The 25,448-nt window shown below is 38.1% G+C and overlaps 1 protein-coding gene across 5 annotated transcripts in view; it reads left to right on the plus strand.

Annotated features, from left to right (window-relative positions):
• ATP8B4 (ATPase phospholipid transporting 8B4 (putative)) overlaps positions 1-25,448 on the plus strand; it is a 256,970-nt gene that overhangs the window by 112,618 nt on the left and 118,904 nt on the right. For 4 of the 5 annotated variants that reach the window (XM_081226816.1, XM_081226817.1, XM_081226819.1 and 1 more), the window contains 3 exons: positions 8,752-8,824; positions 17,616-17,686; positions 22,474-22,556. In XM_081226816.1, coding sequence (XP_081082942.1) covers positions 8,752-8,824; positions 17,616-17,686; positions 22,474-22,556 — 227 coding nt within the window. Of the gene's footprint in view, positions 1-2,031; positions 2,481-8,751; positions 8,825-17,615; positions 17,687-22,473; positions 22,557-25,448 lie in introns of those variants that run through there. The other variant, XM_081226820.1, reaches the window with a different exon arrangement.

Here is a 25,448-nt window from a genome sequence, read left to right on the forward strand (position 1 = left end):
GAGGTATCACCTCACACCAGTCAGAATGGCCATAATTAAAAAATCTACAAACAATAAATGCTGGAGAGGGTGTGGAGAAAAGGGAACCCTTTTGCACTGTTGGTGGGAATGTAAATTGTCACAGCCACTATGGAGAACAGTATGGAGGTTCCTTAAAAAAAAACTAAAAATAGAAATACCATATGACCCAGCAGTCCCACTACTGGGCATATACCCTGAGAAAACCATAATTCAAAAAGAGTTATGTACCACAATGTTCATTGCAGCTCCATTTACAATAGCCAGGACATGGAAGCAACCTAAGTCAGATGAATGGATAAAGAAGATGTAGCACATATATACAATGGAATATTAGCCATAAAAAGAAACAAAATTGACTTATCTTTATGAAGTGGATGGACCTAGAATCTGTCATACAGAGTGAAGTAAGTCAGAAAGAGAAAAACAAATACCGTATGCTAACACATATTTATGGAATCTAAAAAAAAAATGGTTCTGAAGAACCTTTGGACAGGACAGGAATAAAGACACAGACGCAGAGAATGGACTTGAGGACACGGGGAGTGGGAAGGGTAAGCTGGGACGAAGTGAGAGAGTGGCATGGACTTATATATACTACGAAATGTAAAATAGCTGGAAGCAGCCGCATAGCACAGGGAGATCAGCTCGGTGCTTTGTGACCACCTAGAGGGGTGGGATAGGGAGATTGGGAAGGAGACACAAGAGGGACGGGATATGGCGATATATGTGTATGTATAGCTGATTGACTTTGTTATAAATCAGAAACTAACACACCATTGTAAAGCAATTATACTCCAATAAAGATGTTTAAAAAAATTGTTCTTCATAGTAGGAATATTTCAGGAATAATTTTTCCCATTGACATTACTCTTAGGATATTTGGGTAGTCAGTGGTTATCTGTAGACTATTTTTTTTTTTTTTTTTTCTTTTTGCGGTATGCGGGCCTCTCACTGTTGTGGCCTCTCCCGTTGCGGAGCACAGGCTCCGGACGCGCAGGCCCAGAGGCCATGGCTCACGGGCCCAGCCGCTCCGCGGCATATGGGATCCTCCCAGACCGGGGCACGAACCCGTATCCCCTGCATCGGCAGGCGGACTCTCAACCACTGCGCCACCAGGGAGGCCCTGTAGACTATTTTTAATGGAAAGGTAATACAATTCTATCTTCCAACTTCTTTAATAATCTTTGGAAAAAAGGATGAGCCAAAGTTTCACAGATTTTTTTTCCCCCAAAGTTTTAAAATGAAAGTAGGGAGCTTAAGGACTCAGGGCAGCTGGTTGTATTGACTTTGTGGAATTGAAATTGGAACTAAAGAAAGGTGAAATAGCCTAGAATTAAAAAGGAATATTCTAATTACAAGAGTATGTTGATAGCAGAATTGGAAAGTGAGCTCCCAATTTGTCGAGGGTGGTCTGCTGTTCCACCTACATCCCTCCTCCAGACTGCAGAATGCATTTCTCCAGCTGCTGGGTGTGCTGCCTACATACAGCCCTCAGCTGTCAGCTCTCTCTGGGAATTGCCCTTGGCTGAGGAGAGCTGTTTTTCTTAAGGTCACACCTCATTGCTGGGGTCAGACCGCATCCCATGACTGAACAAAGCCAAGGTATAAAGGCCTGGTCCCCTTGATCCAACTCTGAAGGCCCGTTCCAGCTCCAGAGCTTCCCTGGGGTTGGCTGAGCCTTTACTGTGACTGAATCAACAGCCTAACTCCTCCCTCTGCCCAGCTGTTTCCTTCACTCCCCACAGGTGTTATTCCCAAGAGAACTTGCCAATAAATTTCTTCCACACAGATCTCCCTCTGACTCTGCTGCCCAGGAATGTGACCTAGGCCTAAATTACTCTGTTTTCTCCGTGGTCAATCTAACGTATTCCCTCAGCATTAGTATGTGAGAGCAGATGTAATAGTCTTCCTTTAAAATAATTTTCTTCTGATTTCCTTGGGGTTTCTTCATCTATTAGCCATATATTAATGGAATTCTACTAAGAATTTTCAGAGAAGACAGAAAGGATCTAGAGACTCATTCAGGAGAAGTGTTTCAGTTTATGGAAATGATTAAAACATGTAGATTTTCTGCACAGCTGTCAGTGGGCTTATTTATTGTTCAGGTAAAACTTAGTAAGTGAATTGATCATTCTGTTTTCAAAATAGTAAGGCCAAATTGTGTGTGTATTTCTGCACCCAAATAATGCACAAAAGGCTCTACAAGGATTTGTATAAATTAGGCAGGGCCTCTCTGATATTGATTACTTTCTCTCAGAAAATTTTTAAACGAAATTATCCATGCTGTAGGACTCTAACTTTTATCATTTCTCCTTCTTCTCACCCTATCCCCCTACAAAATGGGTGTGAGACCTAACCCTCCCTATGTGGTTCTACCTCAGCATGAGCATGGTGCTAATAAGAAGGGAGGAAAAGGAGGAAAACATCTTCATTCTTCAAAATAAATAGATTCCAAAGATGTGAGTATTATGCTCATTCTCAGTGTAATGAGATCCTGTTTACCAGTCTGTTGTTAGAGGATTAGGGCCAAACTGTATCTCTTACTGTAGTGTGGCTCTGACAGCAATGGAATTGAAAAGAACCAGGAACTGCTGCTGTCCACTGGACACTTTTGTCAGGGGACCATGACGACCAGCTGTCTTTGGATCAGCTGGATTGAAACACTGGGAGTCTGCACTATTGCTGTGCTTGAATCTCTTCAGCTCCTTAGGGGCCATTCTCTTTCTAAATAGGCAATACATAATTATCATGGAAAATAAAGTTAAAAAAAGAACAATAAGTATAGATTTATTAAAAGCATGGCTTTGTAGTCAGGCAGATTCAGGTTGTAGTTCTGATTCTGCCACTCACATATGAATTTGGAGGAGTTTTCTTTTCTTCTATTTTTACTCCCCAATTGCCCTTTAAAATACCAATATTTGTAATGCCAAAAATTCAAACAGTCCAGAAAAGTATACAGTGAAATGGAGTCTCCCTTACATCCTGGTTCTCCTTTTCATTTCCTTTCTCTAATGGCTACCACTGAAGAGTTTCTTGTGTGTCTTTCAAGAAATTTTCTATGCATGTAACAACAGACATATGTGTAGGTTTATCCTTGCTTCAAAACACAGTTAGAGGGCTTCCCTGGTGGCGCAGTGGTTGAGAGTTCGCCTGCCGATGCAGGGGACACAGGTTCATGCCCCGGTCCGGGAAGATCCCACATACCATGGAGCAGCTGGGCCTGTGAGCCATGGCCGCAGAGCCTGCGCGTCCGGAGCCTGTGCTCCGCAACGGGAGAGGCCACAGCAGTGAGAGGCCTGCGTACCGCAAAAAAAACCCCACAAAAAACACAGAATCTTACAGCACATGTGCAGTGTTGTGCATGTGCTTGTTTTCAACCTAATAATGTAACTTGGAGGATATTTCACATCAGCGCATATAGACCTATCTTATTCTTGTTAGTGGCTGCATTGTATTCCATTGAGTAGATGGGCCATGTTTGGATAGGTGTACCCTGGTATATCTATCTAATTCTTATTGATGGGCAGTGATGGTTTCTCATAGATTGCTATTACAAATAATACTGTAATAAACATTCTTATATATCCATCTTTGAGCACCTGTATGATCAGTTTTTTAAAGTGGAATGTCAAAGTATGTGGACATTTGAATTTTTGACAGATGTTGCAAAATAGGGCAAATGTCTCAATTTCTTTGAACTTCAGTTTTCTATTCTGATTAAAGTTGCTAAAATGGGGGTAGAAACAGTACCTATCTCATAGGGCTGCTGTGAGGATTAAATGAGATAAGATACTATTCAGTGTTGCCAGATGTAGCAAGTTAAAATATAGGATATCCAGTTAAATTTGAAATGCAGATAATGACAATATTTTAGTATAACTATATCCCAAATATTGCATGAAACACACTTAAACTAAAAAATTATTGGTTGTTTACCTGAAATTCATATATAATTGGGTGTCATTTATTTTTATTTGGCAACCCTATACATTAAGGGATCAGCACACTTCCTGGAATACAGTAAGCACTAAATAAATTGTTCATTGCTATAATTCTTATTAGACATTCAGAGAAATGCTGTCATTCAACAACTGTTTTTAGAAATAATGATTCTATATTCATTAATTCACTTATCATTCATTCAACAAATACTGAATGCCTACTCTAAACTAGGCATTATTCTAGGTCCTGAAGATACAGTGGTGAATAAAACAAAGTCTGCATGAGCAGTTGAATACTTTTGTATGCTATAGATCTGACATGGGCTTGAGATTAAGGAAGAAAGCAAGCTCAGTGTATGTGGATTGTTTGGTTAATTAGGTGAGGTCAATTATACTGACCTTCTTTATTATCTTCTTTCTCTAGTATGCCAACATAACTTCTGTAGCTTTTGAGGAAATCTTCTTTTCAGGAATCTGTGATGCTAATGGGCAATCAGGAGAATTAGATTGTGGAAAGGATGAAAGAAGCCTTGAGGAGACCCATGAAGATCTCTTCCTTCTGCCCCTTAAGCTTCAGCAATGGGCTTGGTATCTTGCTCATGGTAGTAAATACTTGATTTCTAGCCCCTGGAGCCAGGGATTCAGTGACATGGAGAATGGGACATGCTATCCCACTCTCATTTTCTCAAGGAGGTCTTCAGCAAATTGTAGCAGCTCCTAGTATGCTATGCCTTATCAGGAAGAAGCAGGTTCAGACAAATTTATCAACAATTATTAGATACAGCTGCTATCTCTCACCACCTTTTCTCAGAACTCAGATTCTCTGATGTTCTGAGAGTAGATATATAGTTAGTGGGTGTGTTTTTAAAAATTCTTTCCTCAAAATAATTCTGGTCGCTATTCTGTGACAATTAACCCCATATGTTTTATGGTACCTTTGGAATTTAAATTTTATGAGTCCTTTTCTTGAATTTTGGCTTATTATGTAGTGATTGGCTTGTGAGCTTATAAGGTAAAAGCTAACTTATTACCCCAACTATTTTTGAAAAATCTGGTTCAAAGAAGCATTAGCTAGATTATGTCCATTTCAAAAGCTGAAGCAATTATGTGGTGATACTGATAATTGAAGCATTTTTTAAAATCTTGGAGTTTCTTGATTCAGTGCAATTACATGAATTAACTTGCTTACAGAGTATATACTACAAATCCTTTACTAGAGTGGGAGGGCTTTTCTTGACAACGGTAAAAGCAAAGTTTGAAGGTGCCGAGTCTATGGAGCCAAGTGTCATTTTCACATCCCACAAGGCCACCCTGTGTTCCCTGCACAGAGCTATGACGCAAGTTTGCTTCAAACATGAATCTTGGGAACAGCTGCACCACACATTGAGGGCCGGGGAGTGTGTGTTTTCGTTGTTTCAGGATGATGGCAAAATGAAATTACTATACAAGCTAAAATCTTAGAAGTCTAGAAATATTTTGAAGATGAGCCTTAAAGGAAATTTTCCTATCTGTCCTTCCAGTCTTCTGATATGCGTTTGATGTTATGAAGTCAGTGGTGGTTGTAGTGTGTAGGAAAAGAAAAATGGTGGGATTTAAAATATATTCGATTTAAATTCCTTTGCAGATCTTTATCAGTTTATACTTGTTAGTAAGTTTGGGTACTTTTGTAGCTATGATCCTTAGTGCTAACTGAAGTGTATCTCTGAGGTCCTAGTTAAATGAAATTATCATTACCTGGTAAGAAAGAATAGGAAATAACATTAAAAAAACTCCTCTGATTGTGTTATACATATTGATTGTTCTACAGATATAGATTCAAATAAGAGGCTTAACCAAGACATCACACACAACGTATGGTTTACTGATGTCTCCAGGCCCTTTTTCTTCAAAACCCTAATTAAATCTGTGGAGTGTTACTTTCTCCTCTCCAAAATAATCTGTTTTGTACTTCTTCCTCTTCGTTCAGTTTCTGGTAGCCTCTTCAAGTCATAACTTTCTGTCACAATCTTTTTTTTTTCACAATCTTCTTTGTAAGAGTTATGCTCTCTTCTTGGTAGGATGCTGTGTACAAGTCTGACAAATGTGTCTGTGGGTTGGTTGTGTAGGTTATTGATGAAATAGTTGGATAGCGCTAGGGTCAGGGTCAACATCCAGGGAATACCACTTGCTGTTTTTGTCATATTGATCATTAGTTTTGGATAATATTTCCTTTGAGGAAATTTCTCCCATGTTTGTGTACCTTTGCAACAATATTTTCCTTCAAGTTCTGAAAAATTTTGTCGCAAACATTGTTGCCTTGTGAACTTCTCTATAGCTCATAGCCCACAGAGGTGATATTTTGTCCTGTGGAATTTGTACATGTACATACCAGAAGGTTTTTAAGATTTCAAATACTGTTAGTCATAGACTTTGGAAGTAAAGTGTTTGGAGTGCTCATTTTTAGGGAAGGAATTTCCATTGGAATAGGTGGAAAGGGGTAGGTGACCAAGGATAAGAGTAGGTGTTAGAAGGGGTTACAAAGGGGCCTTTTGGGAAGAGGAGTTCCGAGGTATATGTTCTGGTCAGAGGGCAGACAGGTGGCAAGAGAGAAAGAGAGAAAAAGGAGTAGAGTGAGATAAAGTAAGGGAGACTGGGCTCATACATGGTATTACAAATATTTTCTGCTTTCTTGGCCTGTTGGATGACATTAGCAGACTAATGGTCAAATCTTAGTGGGGGTTGGTCAGATGATTTATTCTGAGTGTTTTTCTATTTTTGGAAATATTTAATAGGTTAGAAAGTAGAGGGTAAAATACAGATGGGGTGCATGTGGGTAGGAGGAGAATGGGCATGAGAATTTGGCATGAGGGAAGGGATTTTCCTCTGCTTTATCACTTCTCTGTATTGTCCCAGTAGGAATCCATATTGACCATATTAGATTCTTCCTTATCAAGGATTCTTTGCATGCCCTGGGATTTTGCAAGTTTTTTTCTTAAAGAGATTTTATTCCAGTATTTTTCCAAGTGTATCAGTTAATTCAACTAATTCCCATGGATATCACCAGACTTTTAAAAACATATTTCCAGTTGCTTTGGTTTTATGGGGGGAAATATTATGACACTAGACAAGTTAGAATTTATTACCCCAAATAGTGGCTATTGTTACTTACCTGTGCAAACTTAACTCTCAAGTGTGCATTTTAAAATGTATAAGAGATCCCGTAGAGTTTCCTTTTACCTTGGGTTGATTTTTCCATTTTGGTGGAAGAGGTAGGACGTGGTCCTTTGTAGAGCTTATAGTATACAGGTAAGAGGAATAGAAGTTTGCAAATGAGACTTAGTATCATCTCAGCTTCTTCTTGAAGCAGATGCACTTTCATTTTATCTAAGATACTGTCCCCTGAGAAACGTGACTAATGCTCCAAAGGAGATACCCCAGGAGAAATAGACCAGCACATAATCTATCCATACCTGTAAAAATAAATAAAATGAGATTTAAAGACTTCCTAGGATCTTTCATTGTCATTGAACTAGATAAAATGCAGAAAAGTATGGCATTGGAAAAATGATTGAATTCTGGCTAGAGATGAAAATGCTGCAATTGAAAACTTTCCAGAACAACATGTACTTGGATCCGTATTAAAGAGAAATTCTTTGAGTGTTTAAGCCAAATGACCCAGCAGGGTTGATAGTGTGAGGCATATTTTACAGTTGTATAAATATTTAAAACTGTTTTCCAGCTTATAAAAGAAGTAAATTAGGTTGTTTTTTAAAAACTGCACAATGAAATTAACCTGCCCACCTTAACTTGTTGGGGAACCTGGCCTACTCGTCCCAGCCTTCTCTCCTAGAAGGGAATCGCTGAGAAAGAAGTGTGATGAAGGTCTCCAACTTGGAAAACAAAGCTGGTTTACATTTCAGAGAACTTCAGAGGGGATGATTAGCATCACGGATACTGCCACAGGTGGTCTGTTTCCAGATGGCCTGTCTGCCTAACTGTTTCGAGGGGCCTGACCAGCTAGACACAATAGCTTTTTGTCATAAACCCCTTTGAACTTGGTGAAGGGTAGACCTGTGACTCCATTATATACATGAGCCTTGAAGAAAACAGTGCAACATCTTGACTGTGTTCTCAATTCTGAGCTGTTGGTCCTAGCCGTTAGAATGCCACCAAGCCTGCCCTTTGGCCAGAGTGCTGTGGATGATTTGTAGGTGGTCTTTCTTGTTCAGTTTTCTAAGGCTTCTTTTGTCACCCATTGCTGTTCTTGTCCTTTCCAGAATTTTTGTTCTTTTCCTCTTACTTGCATTTTAGCTATTGCCCCCTTGCTTCTGTCTCCTTCACTTCTTGCCTCCAGTTAAACAGACTTCTGAGACAACAGCAGTGATGTTTCTATATTTATTAATACAAAGGTTGAAAAGAATGTTAATGACTGAATTTCTTTCTTTCCTTCCCCCTGAGTATTTTTTTTTTAATATCCTGCCCAAGGATATGCAAGTAAGAGTTAATAGCTGCTGTATAAAGCTGGTACCATGGAGTGGTGGAAAGAGCACACAGCCAAGAGTTAGGCATTTTGAGTCTAGCCCCAGGGATAACTAACTCACTGGGTGTCTTTGGGCAAATCACTTGACTTCTCTGGGCCTTAGTTCCCACATCACTCAGGTAAAGGACTTTGTTATGCAAGGTTCTTTGAATTTAGTATTCTAGAAAAAAAGTCTTATCTGCTTCTTCTGTCATATGATGCTCCATTGTGAATACATTCTCTTGATTCTTCTCTGTTCCTGAAAAAAATTAATTTTGTTTTTGTTCTTAGACTGCAGAATGAAAAATGGATGAATGTCAAAGTGGGAGACATCATTAAATTAGAAAATAACCAATTTGTTGCTGTGAGTATTTAGTATTGTTTAAGAAATTTATCTCAGCTTAAAATAGCATATGTACTAAAATATTTACATTTGCAAATTTAATAAATCTGTGCTAATTTAGCATAATTAAGGAGGGAATACCAGGATGTATTATTAAAAAGTCTCAATTATAAAATATTTGAAAGACATATTGATTAATTACTTTCAATAAGCTGATAACTCAGATAAGGCTGAGTGATTATCACCTTGTTATTTCCTTTGGGAAATTAATAGATAAAAAATATTTAAAATCAGGCTGTCAATTGTTTGATGTAAATAAGAGCTTTTAAAATTCTCCAGAGTACTTTAAAAATAGTTTGTTCTCAAATAGTTTGAATATTATCCCCCCAATAACGGAATTAATACTGTTGATGGGCAGTATCATAGAAGAAAAGATTTGCTATAGAAAGAGAAAATGGATGTTCTTTCCTGGATAATCACGATTGGAAAATGTTGATTGAATGTTCTTAATAAATGCTATTTATGAGGTTTTCCTTTGTATATCAAATGCACTATAATTTATATTCTCAAGCTGCCTGTGTTACAGTTTCCTTAATAAAATTCAGGGGGTCAGTTAAAACTAAAATATATGTGACTAACTATAGTTTGTATTAAATGCAAGGCTATAAAAGCTATCCAGATCAGAGATTAAAAATTATAACTATTGTAGTCTTTATGTCAAATATATATTAGATTACTCATGAAAATTTTTGTGTTTATGCCATTTTATTTATCAAGCTGTGTTCTTCATTAAATTTGAGACATTTTCCCACAGCATAAAACAAATGGTCCCAAGATCTATTTACAAGAACAACTCAGTTAAGACTCTTAAACATTCACTTTCAGAAACAGTCTTCTTTCATTAATGTATCATCTGTGTATACTGATTCTCTGGAACAACCCATGCTAAGGTGACTAGTCAGTGGATAGGCCATTCAAAAAGAGTGCACAGTTTAAATAGAGAAGTGCTTATTTCTCTGACAACCTCAAGTCTCTAGAAAATAGCCGAGAGCCAAAAATAAGCAAAAAGGTGTTGGTGCAGCCAAAACGGAGGTCTCAGAGCCCACCAATGTAACCTGGGTTCCTTAGACCTAGGGCAGTCTGCCAGGTTTTCAAAACCTATTTACTTTTTTTGGACACAATTTAAAGTAGCATGTCCAGCTTATTTTCCAGCTCATTAAATACTAGGAGCAGTACACTGAGGGTAGCATCTGTTAGAAGAACATACCCTGTGGGAAAGATTGAGGCTTAGTGTAAAATACAGTGTAAGGATACTGGGTGGGGAATTGGATGAGAACTGAGTCTTTGCTCCATTCCTTCAGTGATAGCACTTTATCTTCTTTGCCTTTCGTTTGTTTCTTCACGTGTCAAATCAAGGTGCAAGAGCACTATATGATCTCAGAGATCCCTTCCAGCCCGTAGTTGCTGTGATTCTCTGTCTGAGCTGAGACTAGACTACAAGATTCTTACAAGCAAAGAGCACATTGATTTGCCTGATCCGTAACATCTAGTGCCATGTGAGATCATAGGGGGCAGTCAGTAAATGTTGGCTGAATGAATTAATGTCAATATTTTCTAAGAAAGAAGACAGAAAAATAAAAAGAAAAGTGGTTATAAATTTCCAAAATTCAGGGTGTTCTGGATCCATGAGGTACTAATATGCCCTAATTAAGAAAAGATCACATATATTCAGGGTTCTTTGCTTAAGAAGAAAGGGCTCCATATAACTCATTTTGGTTCTACTTTCAATTAAGATAATTACAATGAAAAAGTTTTGGTGCTTCTTAGTGGATAATCTTAACTTTTTTTTTTAATGGGCATATATAGAATTCTAGGATGTGTGCATTCAAAAAAATTTTTTTGGAAATTACTTTATGCCAGGCATGGTGCTAGATATAGTGGAATTAGGAAAAATTAAAGTATCCCAAACACTTAACTATTATTTTGTTTGGAATTATATTTCAGGGGAAATGCTAGGTAATTTCTGCTTAAGGTATTCAGTAAAAATAATGTTTTAAGAGCCCTGTGGATATACTCTAACTGGGGTAAATATTGGGCTGAACTCACTTGTTCACTGATAATATACTATGTTCATTTATCAGATTCTTTGAGGTGAATCCCATAAAGGCAGGAGTCAAATTTGTGTCTCAAATCTCTTAACTCCAGGGATCTCATGGACAGCATATCTGTGCTCCAACTTGCCCTCTAGCCTTAATATTCTAATTTGCGCTTCCCTTGGTCTTTGTTTTTAATTTAGTTGTATTTTCTGCGTTATAGAAAATAACACATGCTTGCTTGTTATTGCAAACCTTTCTGTGGAATGAAGCATGGAAGTCAAGTGTAAGTGCAAGCATCACATGGAAGGAAACCAGTTCCATGCATGCATCATTATCATTGATTTAAAATGAATCCCACATTTAGATGAGTTTCCATGAAGTCAGTGATTCACGTGTCCCAGCACTGTCCAATAGAAATTTCTGCAATGAAGAAAATGTTCTATATTTGTGCGTCCACATATAGAACAGCCAGTAGCACCTTGTGGATACTGAGCACTGGAAATGTGGCTAGAACAACTGAATGTTAAATTCTATTTAATTTTAATTAATTTAGATTTAAATAGCCACGTGTGACTTGTGGCTACCTTACTGGACAGTGCAGATGTAGCCTTTGTATTGTGGCTACATGATGGGGTAGAAATGCTTACTCCCTACTCTTTCCTAGTTCGTCCTTCTTGTTTTCACTTGGAGGGGCAGCCCCAAAATAACACTAAGCGTCTTGCACCCCCTTGCTTGTTCCCCTCTCCCAGGAGTGACTTCTCCGATTTTTGAGTGCTGGGGCAGTGAGTGGTGTGCATGACCTGGCACCTCCTTCCTTCCCTTTCTCTTTGGGCTCTGTCTGTGTACAGAGAGTACATTCTGCCCTGTTCGTTCGAAGTACCAATTTTACAGGAGTAAATCCCCATGGTGGGGGTAGCAGGAGGGTCCAGGTAGTTTCGAGCTTCCAAAGAGCTTCAACTATGACTAGATGAGTCTAACAGGGGTGAAGTGTTAGCAAGCCCACTGGGCCCACAGACCTAAAGCCTGGTCTCCAATAGCTTGATCAGTGACAAAGATGATACTTTTATCTCCATTGATCTCTGTCTGACTCATACAATTATAGCTTGTTGGTTTAATCTTTGGATAAGTGAGGAAGGGATTCCTTCAAACGCCAAAACACCACAGTGCCTCTTGATGAGGTCACTTTGTTCAAAGTTTATCCATGTGTAGCTGCGCGGCACTTATGAAACTGTTTTCGAGGACAAATAAATGTTTCTGTGGGTGAACTGCTGTAATCACTTAGGAGTGCTAATATAACTTCCTATTCCCTGGCATCGGTTGGCAGGGGCTGTCAGAGAGCTTACATTTGGGGAGCAACAATCACAGGTCTCTAAAAGAGACTCACTTCGGAGTTACTGCACAGAGGTACATCTTGGGAAACCAGATCATGAAGATCATGATAATAATAGCTCACCTTTATTGACTATGTGCCACATGACAGACAATATTACAAGCTCTTTATATAACTTAACTCATTTAATCCTCACATTATCCCAATGGCAGGTTAGGTACTATTATTGTTTCCATTTTACAGATGAGAAAATGGAGGCACAGTGCCATCAGATAGCTTGTCAGTAGGAGAGCCAGGAGTTTTAACCCCTCCCTTTACCGTACGCTGCTCCTGCCTCCACTGGAAAAGTTGGTCCTGATTACCTTGCGACTGGGCTTCCAGAGTCAGGGCCTCTAGGCTTGGATGATGGAGGTGAAGTGGCCAGAGAATGTTGCACCCAATTCTGACGCATAACCTCTAGCTGTCCAAACTTAGAACTTCTCACTGGATTTATGTCATCATATCAGTACATTTTAAGGAAGGAAAAAGGAGCTTGCCTGAGATGATGAGTTAGCTGGCATGTTCAGAAGTTACTCACCTTTGTTTTCCCAGTAAGGAAAACTGCCCCTTACCTTTTTAAAAAAAACTCTAAAACACTTTTGAGCTGAATTTCCAGAGCTCCTATTTTTACTTCGGGACCAAGAAAAAAAAAAACAACGTAGAGCATAATTCAGTTATCACAATGAGATTGACTTGCATTAGAAGAATTAAGTAAACTGTGTGAGAAAAACACACTGCAGAGTTCTTGATACTGCCAGAGCCTGGACCCTGGGAGCCAGGCCTACCTTCCTCCTTTACTTGACAGCAGTGCTCTTGTCTTGTTTGGCTTTTCTCATCTGGTGGTAGAAATAAACCTCTTACTGGACATGAGCATATTTGAACATCACATGAATTTAATTGTTTAGCTTATTTGAAAAACAGTCCACCCTCCATCCCCTCCACAGAAAGGCCTTCATGTTTTAGGTGTTTACAACAGTAAATTTTTGCTTTAAAACAAAGACATTCTTCTGTTACAGAACTGAAAATTTCACCGTAAGAAATGAAAGGGCTAGTTTAACCTAAACTCCAGTGCTGACCATGGGCAGGCTTTGGCTTTCTCTTGACCCATCATCAGGGCATTTTCTCCAGTCTTTTTCAGCACTGTTTTTGGACATCCTTCGGGGAGGCCATTTTGTGGTTGAATTGCCTTTTTTAGTTATTTTAAGTTTTATAGCTTCAAATCAGAGTTAGTTGTTTTACTCTAATTGCTGAAATAAATCTTCCTTTTTAAAAGATATGTGAGACATTCAACATTCATTTGCTGGATCTGAAATTTAAATTTTAAATGAAAACATTAACTATAATCTTACCCATTTTTATGACTTCATTCTGACTTTTGTCCACATCAACATATTTTTCCATAAGTATACTCATACTGCATGAGCCATTTTGTATTCTTATTTTTGCACTGTAAAAGAATAAAAGAAAAGATAATTTTGTAGATGATAAAGAAAATAAAGAAGAATTCCACATGTGAGAATGGCTTAAAAAAAATGAAGGGAGATCCAAATATGGTGTTCCAATTAATTCTGCAAATTTATCTTTCTATCACATCATGAATCGAATCCCAGTATTCTTTTACCATTGTAGTTTTGGTTTTTGAACACCAACAAAGTGAAATGCTGTCTGTTTTTCATAGTTGTATTCCAGTGATTTTGTAGCCAACCAGTGGAAAGAGCATACATTTTGGGATCAGAGTTCTGAGTTCTAGCTTTGCCCTTAACCTCCATGTGGCCATGAGTATGGCCTTATATTGCTTGGAGTCTTGGGATCCTCTATTAGATGTGATAAAACTTTCACCATGACTTTGTAAAGGGTATGGGCATTACATGGGTTAATTTAGCTCATCTAGTGCTTGTGAGGCCAGAAATTGCCTTCCCAGGTTTCTTATACACACAATGGGAACAATATTATCACCTAATGGGGTTGTTGAGAGAATAAAGTGATGCAATTATGTGAGAGTGTTTTGTAAACCCTTAAAGAATTCTACAGCTTTCAGGTGTTATAACACTTGAAGTTTTGCTTCATTTGTTCTTTAATTCAACAAACATTAATCATGCCTAGTAAATCTAGGAGTCCAGTGTCATTGGCGCCTAGAACTCAAAGATGTTCAAGGTTTTCAAGGTTCCTCTGGCTGGTATATTTGTTTCAGTTTTCCGTGAAGCCCCTGCTTGGGCTTTTTGTTACCTGTGGAAGGTGGGAGAAGAAATATTGTGTTGAAAAACATTCCTTAATTTTTGGGAGACATAGCTGAGCCTTTCCTGGAAGGACGTGGGGAAAAGGCACCAATAATTGACAGCAGAAAGTACAAATGGGGGTCTAAGGAAGATGGGTATGGTTGGAATTAACTGCTGCCTGGTCCCCCCGTGAGTTCCAATAATCACACCTTCCCTTCCCTGTGCTGCATTCCTGCTAACACCTCTGCCCGCGGAGACCTGCCCTCCATTCCACCCAGAATATTCCATTAGGCCCTTCCTCAACTACCAACCCGACGTACTCCCTTTCTCGTTTGCATTCCTTCCACAGCACTTTGTTAATAAGACACTTAGAACCCTTGTCATATTCTGCCTTTACTAAACTATAAAATCCTTGAAGGTAAGAAGTTTTTATTTAACTAGTACTCCTGGCAGTAAATGCCTTAGATTGCCTAGATTCACATCCTGGTGCCCTACTTACTATATGGCCGCAAACAAGTTACTGAACCTCTCTGAGTCTCACTTTGCTTATCTGTAAAGTGGAGATAACAAGACCTACATTTAGGATTTCTTTGAGTTAAATAAAATATTGCATGTAAGGCTATTGGCATAGTGCCAGACACATAGTAAGTCCTCACCAAATTTTGGCTACTGGTATTATAAACACCTACAGCTCAAACACCAGTTTCTGGATCGACTAGGAATTGGGTCCCTGAGAGATACCAAAGGGATCAGTTTAAGGAGGACTGACCTGAGGCTCACAGAGTCATGGGGTTTGTTGGGCCCTAAGACCACCCATGTGTTGCTCCACTCCCTTCCCAGAACCTCTGACCAAAGGGCTACCCAGGACTAACAGGGCTGTTACTACAGCTCTCTTGCCCTTCCTTTCCAGAATGACTACTGGGTGCACGTGGAAATAGGACGGCATGATGATGAGTGAGCTGGTCACTTATTCCACTGGATGCCACGATGGTCCTGCCCCTTCACACTTCCTCCTCAACTAATGAATTTAAAAAAACTTGAAGGGAGAAGTTAGCAAAAGGAAAGACCAAGGCTCAGCAGTAGGGCAGGGAGAACAGAGGAAGAATGAGGGGAGGCAGGACAGAGATCAGGGAGTGGGAAAACAGGAGGAAGGTTCAGAGGACATAGAGAAAGGTGACAATGGAGGTGACAGGAGGAGGCGGGGAAGGTAGAAGACAGGAAGGTAGAAGTCCCAGGTTCCCAGCGGGTAGAGAGAACAGGAAGAGTTAGCCCAGAACCCATGGGGTTTACAGTTCTCAGTTTATGCCTCTAGGAAGTTGAGTCACTGCTTAGGAAAGAATCTGGTCAGAAGGTGGCAGTGGTGACTCAGTCACATGTTCTGAGCCAACTGTGGCCAACAATTCCTCTCTTTGTTTATCAAAAGTATGTCTTAAGGCAGCTGAGCTCAAAATTAAACTGTAACAAGAAAAAAGTAATGGTTCTTACTAGGCAGAGTTTTGAAGAAAAGCAACTCTAGGTACAAATGGGTATCTTTCTCTAAACTTCACAACTATTTCAATCACAGATGATAGAATTAGGGAATTGTGGATTTTTTTTGAAATGATCCTGTTAAACTTGGGGAGGAGAACCATAGGCCAAAGAGCATGAAGCTCTACTGCTATTGTGCTTTGTGCCTTTATTCATTGGAATTTAAATGTGAGAAGTAAAATCAAGGTAAATTTTCGTAACATTTTTTCACTTTAAATGCAAGATGGGTAATTTTTGGCTCAAGAGTGGCATACATTCTTCACATGTTCTCTTCAGAGCGGGTTTGCTTAGGTCACGTTGTGAGAAGTCAGAAAATAAATAACTTCTGCCTTGACAGGCGTCTCTGGCTTTTTCATCCAGAGTTGAGGCGGAGCCTTGATAGTGCAAACCCATTTATTCAGTTAGGGGTTGTCACTGAGTTGTTTTTTAGTTCTGTTTTATTACAACTTAGACAAAACTATACCCCCTCCCCGCCACATGCACCTACACCACACCTATTTTTGAGTTGAAAATTTAAAAGCTTGAGACAATGAAATGAGTGGATTGATTCTAAATTTAACCTCCAAGGTTTGAGAATGGGACAATTCAAATATTTAAAAAGCAAAGGTAAGAAACGTTTACAGTTTTGGAATGCCAGTTGTACATTTAGACAGAGCTAAAAAATTGTTAGGCTAATATGTCAAAATAAATTGCTAGGATTTTAGTCAGTTCTTTTTAGACATGTAAAACCTTCAGAATTTCATAAAAACCCTCATTTAAAAATCTATTTTGAAATTTCAAATACACAATTTCCCAATGTAGAAAGCTACCAGAATTCTAAAACTGAATTGTGATGGGTCATTCCCAAAACACAAATGGATGGCCAAATAGAATAATTTATCTCTGTGAAAGACCAGCTTCCCACCTCTGAATGTTTTCTGTTTACCATGTTTTCTATACTATCCTGCCCTCTTGCTTATAGCCCCTGCTTTTCTTCTCTTTCCCTTTTCTTACATGCCAACATCTTTTTCTTTTCTCTTGTTTATGTTTTAATCTTGTTTTTCCTTTAATCCTTTTCTCTTTTAAAAATTTCCTTGCCTCTCTTATTTTTTCTATTGTTTTCAGTTTCCTCCATCCTACTTTACTTTTGTCTTTCCCCATCTTCTTTTCCTGCCTCCGCTCTTAACTGATAACCACGGAATTAAAGTATGTGCATATAAGTGTTTCCAGTTATCTTATTTATTGGGGAAAGTTTTGTATTTCCCATTAGTAATTATCAAAGAAAGAAAATAGAATTTTATATATTTCTATGAGATATATACATTTTATATAGAAATATATAAAAATGTAAACATTTCTATTAAAAAAATAAAGTGGCTATTAATTTATATGCTATCTCTCCCCTTGCTTATGTTCTGATGGTCAAGGGCGTGCAAACCAGGAACAAGGAAGTAGAGGGTGGGTTTGATTCAGGGCATGTGGTAGAGAGGTGGAACAGAACTTCACCTCTCACTTTTTTTCTAAGGCTCTGATGGCTCATTAGTAGTGGAGGGATGATACAATGTAGAAGGCTTTCAATCAGTCTTCCCTTTTCAAGTATTCTTTATCCTGGTTTTTCAAAATAGGCTGATCTGCTTCTCCTATCAAGTAGTGAGCCACATGGCCTCTGTTATATTGAAACTGCTGAGCTTGATGGGTAAGTTATTAAGGTCAAAATAATTATTTAGATTGGTTTTCAATTTATTTAAGAGTAATAGCTTTAGACAGCCGCATAGCACAGGGAGATCAGTTTGGTCCTTTGTGACCACCTAGAGGGGTGGGATAGGGAGGGTGGGAGGGAGGGATATGCAAGAGGGAAGAGATATGGGGATATATGTATATGTATAACTGATTCACTTTGTTATAAAGCAGAAACTAACACACCATTGTAAAGCAGTTATACTCCAATAAAGATGTTTTTTTAAAAAAAGAGTAATAGCTTTAGAGACAGGACCTAACTTAAACCTTATTCTTAGATGTGGTATATGTATACAATGGAATATTACTCAGCCGTAAAAAAGAATGAAATAATGCCATTTGTAGCAACATGGATGGACCTAGAGATTATCATACTAAGTGAAGTAAGTCAGACAGAGAAAGACAAGTACCATAAGATATCGCTTATACGTGGAATCTAAAAAAAATGATACAAAGGAACTTATTTCAAAGCATAGACTCACAGACATAGAAAACAAATTTATGGTTACCAAAGGGAAGGGGGGCGGGATAAATTAGGGATTTGAGATTAACGGATACACACTACTATATATAAAATAGATAAACAACAACAAGGACCTACTTTATAACACAGGGAACTATATTCAATATCTTGTAATAACCTATAATGGAAAAGAATCTGAAAAAGAATATATATATATATATATATATATATATATATATATATAACTGAAGAACTTTTCTGTACACCTGAAATATTGTAAATCAACTCTACTTCAATAAAAAAAAATTCTAAAACGGCCCTAATGCTTCATTTTATTTTCTTGGAAGAAATAAGACTCTAAATTGCAAAGTCCATTTGCTAATTACTTTGCAGATCTTGTGAAACCTCTGTTTTTCTCTTGAATTTATTTCTTTCAGAAACAGCGAGCTAAACATATATACGTAAATAGCTTTACACAGGGACTTTTCACTCAGATTCCCTGGAAGGGTTTTCTGTTTGTTTGTTTGTTTGTTTGTTTTTAATTTCAAGTGATTGTCTAAGGAAAATGAGAGGAGTGACAATCAAGATCCGTTGAAGAAAGAGGACTGATGTTACTTTAGAAGGCAACTTTTGGAACTGGGTCAAATGAAGATGTAGAGAGATAAGAGAGAAATGGAATAGGATGCAGTTTTGACATTGATGCTAATTTGGAATTTAGTTATAGACTGTATAGTAATTCTGTTTCAGTGGATTCAGTTTGTCTGACATCAAAATATTTATTGAATGCTTACATTTTAAAGATACTGTATGTGTGCTTTAGATGAATTTCATCATTTAATCCTAACTTAGGTACTATATAAGCCCTGTTGTACAGGTGAGAAAATGAAGGCTTAGAGAGATGAAAGAATTTGTCCCAAACTTCTAGAGAGTGAAGCCAGGACTCAAACCTGGCAGCTGACAAAAGAGCCCATGGTTTTAACCACTGCCTTCTAAATAAATGCTGTATTGAGCTATCCAAATAGAGTTCAGTCTGTGTGATCTTACCTTTGGTCTGGGCAGAAGCTAAAATAGTGCTAAGAGGGAAATTTATAGCAATACATGTATACACTTGAAAAGAGAAAAAGCCTCCAATCAATGATATAATCTTCCATCTCATGAACCTAGAAAATAACAAAATAAACTCAAATCAAGCAGAAGGGAGGAGATAAAGAGTGGAAACCAATGTATTTGAAAATAGAAAAACAAGAGAAAAGTCAGTGAAACAAAGAGCTAGTTCTTTGAAAACATTAATAAAATAAACAAACTTTTAAGAAAACAGGGAAAGAAAAAAAGAGAGAAGACCCAAGTTAACAATATCATGAATGAACCAGGGGATATTATGACAGATCCTGAAGTCATCAAAAGAGTATGGAAATACTACAAACCACTCTATACACATTAATTTAACAAAGTAGATAAAATGGACCACTTCATTGGAAAACAAACTATCAGAACCCATCCAATATGAAATGGATAATTTGAATAGCCCTGTAACTATTAAGGAAACTGAATTCAAATGTAAAATATAAAACTATAAAATCTTTAGAGAAAAACAGTAGAAAATCTTCAAGATTTAGGGCTAGTCAAAGAGTTCTTAGATTTGATCCCAAAAACATAATACATAAAAGGAAAATTTGACAAACTGGAATTCATCAAATTAAAAATTTTTTCTGTGTAAAAGACCCTGTTAAGAGGGTGAAAAAATAAGCTATGGACTAGGAGAAAATATTTGCAACCTATCTACCTGACAAAGAACTTGTATCTTGGATATATTAAAAATCCTCAAAACCCCACAGTAAAAAAACTAAACAATCCAGTTAGAAAATTGGCAAATGACATGAAGGGACATTTCACTAAAGATGACATACAGATGGCAAATAAGCACACGAAAAGATGTTCAACAACATTAGCCATTAGGGATATTAAAATTAAAACCACAATGACATATCACTTCCCACCTATCAGAATAGCTAAAAGAAAAAATAGAACTCTAAATGCTGGCAAGGATGTTGGGAAACAGGGTCACTCACACATTGCTGATGGGAATGTAAAATGCTACAATCACTCTGGAAAACAGTTTGGCAGTTTCTTAAAAAACTAAGCATGTAACACCCAGCAGTTTCATTCCCAGGCATTTATCCCAGAGGAATGACATATGTTTACATAAAAACTTATATACAAATGTTTGGGGCAGCTTTATTTGTAATATCCAAACACTAGAAACAACTTATATGTCCTTCAACAGCTGAGTGGTTGAACAAACTGTGGTATATCCATATCATGCAATATTACTGAGCAGTAAAAAGGAATGAACTATTGATACATGCGACAACCTGGATGAATCTTCACAGAATCATTTTGAGTGGACAAAAGCCAATCCCAAAGGGTCACATACTGTATTATTTCATTTATATAACATCACTATAAAATTAGAGTAGTGGACAACAGATTAGGGATTGCTGGGAGTTAAAGATGGGTTTCAGGAGGCAGGGAAGTGAGTGTGTCCATAAAGGGAGACTGAAGGAACCCTTGTGGTGATTGAAATGTTCTGGATCTTGACTGTCAATGTCAGTATCCTGCTCATGATATTGTGATACAGTTTTGCGAGATGGTACCAGAGGGGAAATTGAGTAAAGGGTACAAAAGATCTTTCTGTATTGTTCCTTATGCTGAAACTCATTTTGAAGTTTATCAAGATATTGAGGCAGATTAAGGAAGAGTATGGCATGACACTGAAGGTAGTAATCAAGAGTTTTGGAAAAGAAATTTTTTTTATCAGTAAGGTCTATGTGTGATTATTCTTCCCCTTTAGCTTCTACATCTGCAGGTGGAAGTGAGCTGGTAGAGAGAATCCTGAGGAAGTAACTTAACATGATGATGAACTTTGATGAGTGACGGGATTTATGGTCATGGAACGAGGGCTGTCTGGTCCAGCTGGTGTGACTGACTGTTTCAATTATTTGAAAAGTTGTTTAAATGACCAAACTCATTTTGGTCCTTTAGCCTCAACACCACTGTCTCACTCTTTTCCATCAAGCTCAGCTCAATATCTGCCTCAATTATGAAGTTATTCTTGACTATTTCAATCCCTACTCATCTCTGCCTCCTACGAATTGATAGATTTAGAGCAATAAGATTACTTTTAAACAAAAACATTTCAATTATACATTCAACTTAATGTTTCATGCAGAAAGCTATTTCACCAATGGGCATTCCTTGGGTTGGGTATATATTGTCGTAACATCATTGTGAAGCTCACTCATGGGAAGTTTAGATTAAATGCAGTCTCAGGTACCTGCTCAGTTCTCTAAATTCAATTATTTCATGGTTTGACATGTACTTCTAAAAGGCGATATTTGCTTTTTTACCTACCACTTGTTTCCTGCAAGAGGACAATAACCTTTAGTGGCTGCATTGAGGTTCATGAGTGACTATGATATATATTCAATCAATATTTGTTGACTAAATTAGCCCACTACTAAAATCCCATAAAGGTAGAACTCTGACAGATGATCTTAAGTTACAGTAGAAGAGAATTAGGTTGAACTCAGTGAGGAAACTGGCATTGCAAACTCTTTAACACAAGACTTTAGTGATGGCCATAGAATCTTCACTGCTGGTCATTTCACAAATACCAGAGAGCCATCTGTCCAGTGTATATGTGGTCTTGCCTGGAAGACAATGACCAGCTCACTGTGATCTACTTAGTTCTTGTCTAGTTGTATGATTCTAGACTTATGGGATTCTTGGCTTGATTCTCCAAGAAAAAGAAAGCTGTATTCCTTTTCCCATTTGAATTTCAGCTACTGTGAAATTAGCCATGACCATCTCTTACAAGTAAAACTCCTGCATAGATAGCAGACTCTGGAGTGATACTGGCCTCCTTTATTTGGCAACTGTGTTCCCATTCCTAATGTGTTTTGTAACTCATGCATGATGTCTAAGTAGGTTTGAATGAAAGCATATTTATTACATCCTCTGTTTTTTCAAATAGCAAAACAGATTACTCTGTTGTTACACAGATGTGCCGTGGGTGGAATGCCAGCTCTTAGGAGCCTGCAAAGCCCTGTCCATTTTCCAGAGGTAGTGTGGGAGGTGTGAATGACATTCAGGGGGAGTTTCTTGAATCTCTTGTGTTGGATTTTGCATGTGCTGAGATTGCTGAAGTGTCTCTGATGACTTTGTGTAAGATGCTGTTGGGCTGTTCCATTTAAAAGTTCATGCCGTGTCAATTAATTTCACAGGGAAACGAACCTTAAAGTGCGCCGTGCGCTATCAGTTACCTCAGAACTTGGAGCAGATGTTAGCAGACTTGCAAAGTTTGATGGTAAGTGTTTAAAACTGACAAACAAAAATCTCAAAAAGCTTTTGTAACAAAGCAATGTAACAAACTAATTATATGAAATTCAATTTATGTTTCTTTTTATTTGGTGGAAAGACATAAAATTCTCCAGGCATCAAAGCCTGTAATCTCTTCTCACACTAAAGAGTAAAAGTGTTTTACTCTTTTACTCTCCAAGGGGAGAATGGCTTTATCAGTTCATCGTTCCTTTCATCCATGTTTCCTCTTCTCTAGATCTCGTTCTCTCTAGTCCCACAATACCCTTCACTTGCCTGACCTAGGTCTCCTTGGAGCCTTATGCAGACATGCTGAGGATGAATACAGGCCACACTCATATTTCTAGCTTTAACCAGCCATCCATTCTCTGGCTCCATAACAAAGGCCAAACACTAGACTGCAGACTTCACGAAAACAGTAATCCTGCCTCATATACTTCTGTGTCTTTCAGAGTGCCTGGTATAATGTCTTAAAGATAGCAGGTGTTCTAGAAGAATATTCTGATTTATTAATCAGTTGGTCAGCTGTTGCACTTTATTTTAGACCATGGTTTTGCTATCACCATCTTCACATCATTCAACCCAGTCCCCTGCTCCTCAGCATGGTCTCTCTTGCCTTTTCTACTCCAGCTGTGTCTTGTTCTTTTCTATTAAAGCTGTTGCAGAGAAATAAAATCCTTCGAGTCAAAGCAGAGAGCCATTAATGGTAGGATTCTAGGCACCCTGACAGACGGTGGGAGAATCTTTGGTTCTTTCTGGCACCCCTCAGTGGTTTCTTGCTTTACACACTTATAGGTCTGGCCTTGAATATCAGTATTTCCATATAGATTGGTTTTATTTATTAACAAATATTTATGAGTTTGAGACTATCTTTCAGAATGTTTTCTTTGGAGTCCACTAAAGGAAAATGTGGACAAGGGTCTTAGCATGATCCCATGATTTAGAGCACAGGCAAATTTAATTTTAAAGTCTCTCAGTGGACAGCTTAGAGCTTATACTGCCTGTGCTTTGCATTTGCTTGTAAACTCCCTCTGATACTGTTAATATTTTAGTCTTTCTTAAATGAGTGGTGTTGTAGAAAACGTTTATAGAAAAAAAATTGTTCCTCCAGTGTGAGTCAAGGGAATAGCCAGGAAACTGAATGGCCCAAGAAATATTTTGATTAGATTAAAACAAATTACACATTTTCTACTAAGTAACTTTTTCAATGAAATGTTACTGTTACATGAATCCAAGAAAAGTAAATTGTGCTCATGAATCAAAATACTTTCTTAAAATATGTCATAGAATATTTATGGAGTCCTAAAAGGGCAAACTAAATGTAATTTACTCATTTCTTTCCTGGCAGAATTGTACCTTTACACCTCTGTCCGTCTATGAGGAGGTAAAAATTCATGACTTTTTGCTTACTTTACCATCAAAAAGAAAAAAATGATGTTATAATTACAAGTTCATTTTCTTTCACAGATACTGGTACAGATAGCCTACACTATGATTCACTTACAAACAACCCTTAAATCGTAGTGACATAAACAGTTGAAGTTTATTTCTTCCTCATGTCACATCTGATGCAGGTTGGGTGGCCTTCTTCATCTTGTAGCCATGATGCCTAGACTAATGGACTTTAAGGTGAGCACATCAGAGTAAGGATGAGATGAAAGAGACAAAATGACTTTCAACTGCTCTTCCTCTCACATTTCGATGGCTAGTGTGGGTCACATGGGCCTGACCTAACTGCAAGGGAGACTGGGAAATAACGAGTATGGATATTTGTTGAGTAGTGTCTCTACCACACACATCCTCTGACCATAGGTCAGTTCCAGGGTAGTGTATAAAGGGCCAGGCTGGATTAGGTAGACTTCTTACTTGGAATTACAGGAATGGGGCCAAGAATCCTCCTCCTCAGCATGACTCCTTATAATCTTAGCCCCCCTTCCCTGCTTGACTTTTTCTTCTCATAGCACTTATCACCATCTGGCATACTCTACAAACTGCTTATTTTCTGTTTATTATTTATTGTCGATCTCTACCTGCTGCCATGTAAGCTGCACAGGGATCTTTGTTTTGCTCACTGATATATGCCAAGTCCCTAGAACAAAGCCTAGCACAGAATAGGCGCTCAATAAATACTTGCTGAATGCATGAATAAATGGTCACAGGTGCTGGAGAATGGGGGACAGGATCAGCCTCAGGACCCAGAGAGATTTGATAGAGCAAAGGAGTGGCCTAAAGTAAGGGATTGAGAGTGCAGTGTGAAACGATGGGGTGAGGAGGAGGCTTCCTGATGGGAACTTGTAAGACACAGCAAGGGTGCTGGGTCCCCTTCTCCTGGAGGGCAGTGGCTAGGAGAGGGGTCACCTGGTGGTTTTACAATGTCTTTTCTTCAGAATCCTTTCTCCAAACACAATTTAACACAAAAATCCCAAATTTAAACCAATACAAGTGCTGCTGCTTGGGCTGAAACAGGAAAATACTTCCTCACCTAAAATAATTCCTTTATCATAGATGGGATAACAGGTCCTGAGAGGTCAGAGGATTTGCATATATATATAAATAGTCTTTTGTTAATGCTTCATAAAATTTATTATAAAAGTGTATTAATAATTATTACCTAATAGTTGTGGCCTGAATCTGCTTCACATAGCACAGATAATTCACCAAATCTCCAACATATAATCGTTTTCCCAAATAAAGGCAACACAGACCTCTCTTTTCTCTCATTTATACGTAAACTGTGGTCACTTTTCAGAGAACATGTAATGCCACATTTATGAGGCTGGTACGCTTCTGGGCTAAATACCAGATTTCTGCTAAAGTTACTCTTTCATTCTTAAATCTTGGGTTGAATTTCAATCTACCTTAAAGTTCAAGGCAATTTGAT

The sequence above is a fragment of the Mesoplodon bidens genome (assembly GCF_964165515.1).
Source record: "Mesoplodon bidens genome assembly, chromosome: 3".
Taxonomy (NCBI): Eukaryota; Metazoa; Chordata; class Mammalia; order Artiodactyla; family Ziphiidae; genus Mesoplodon; species Mesoplodon bidens.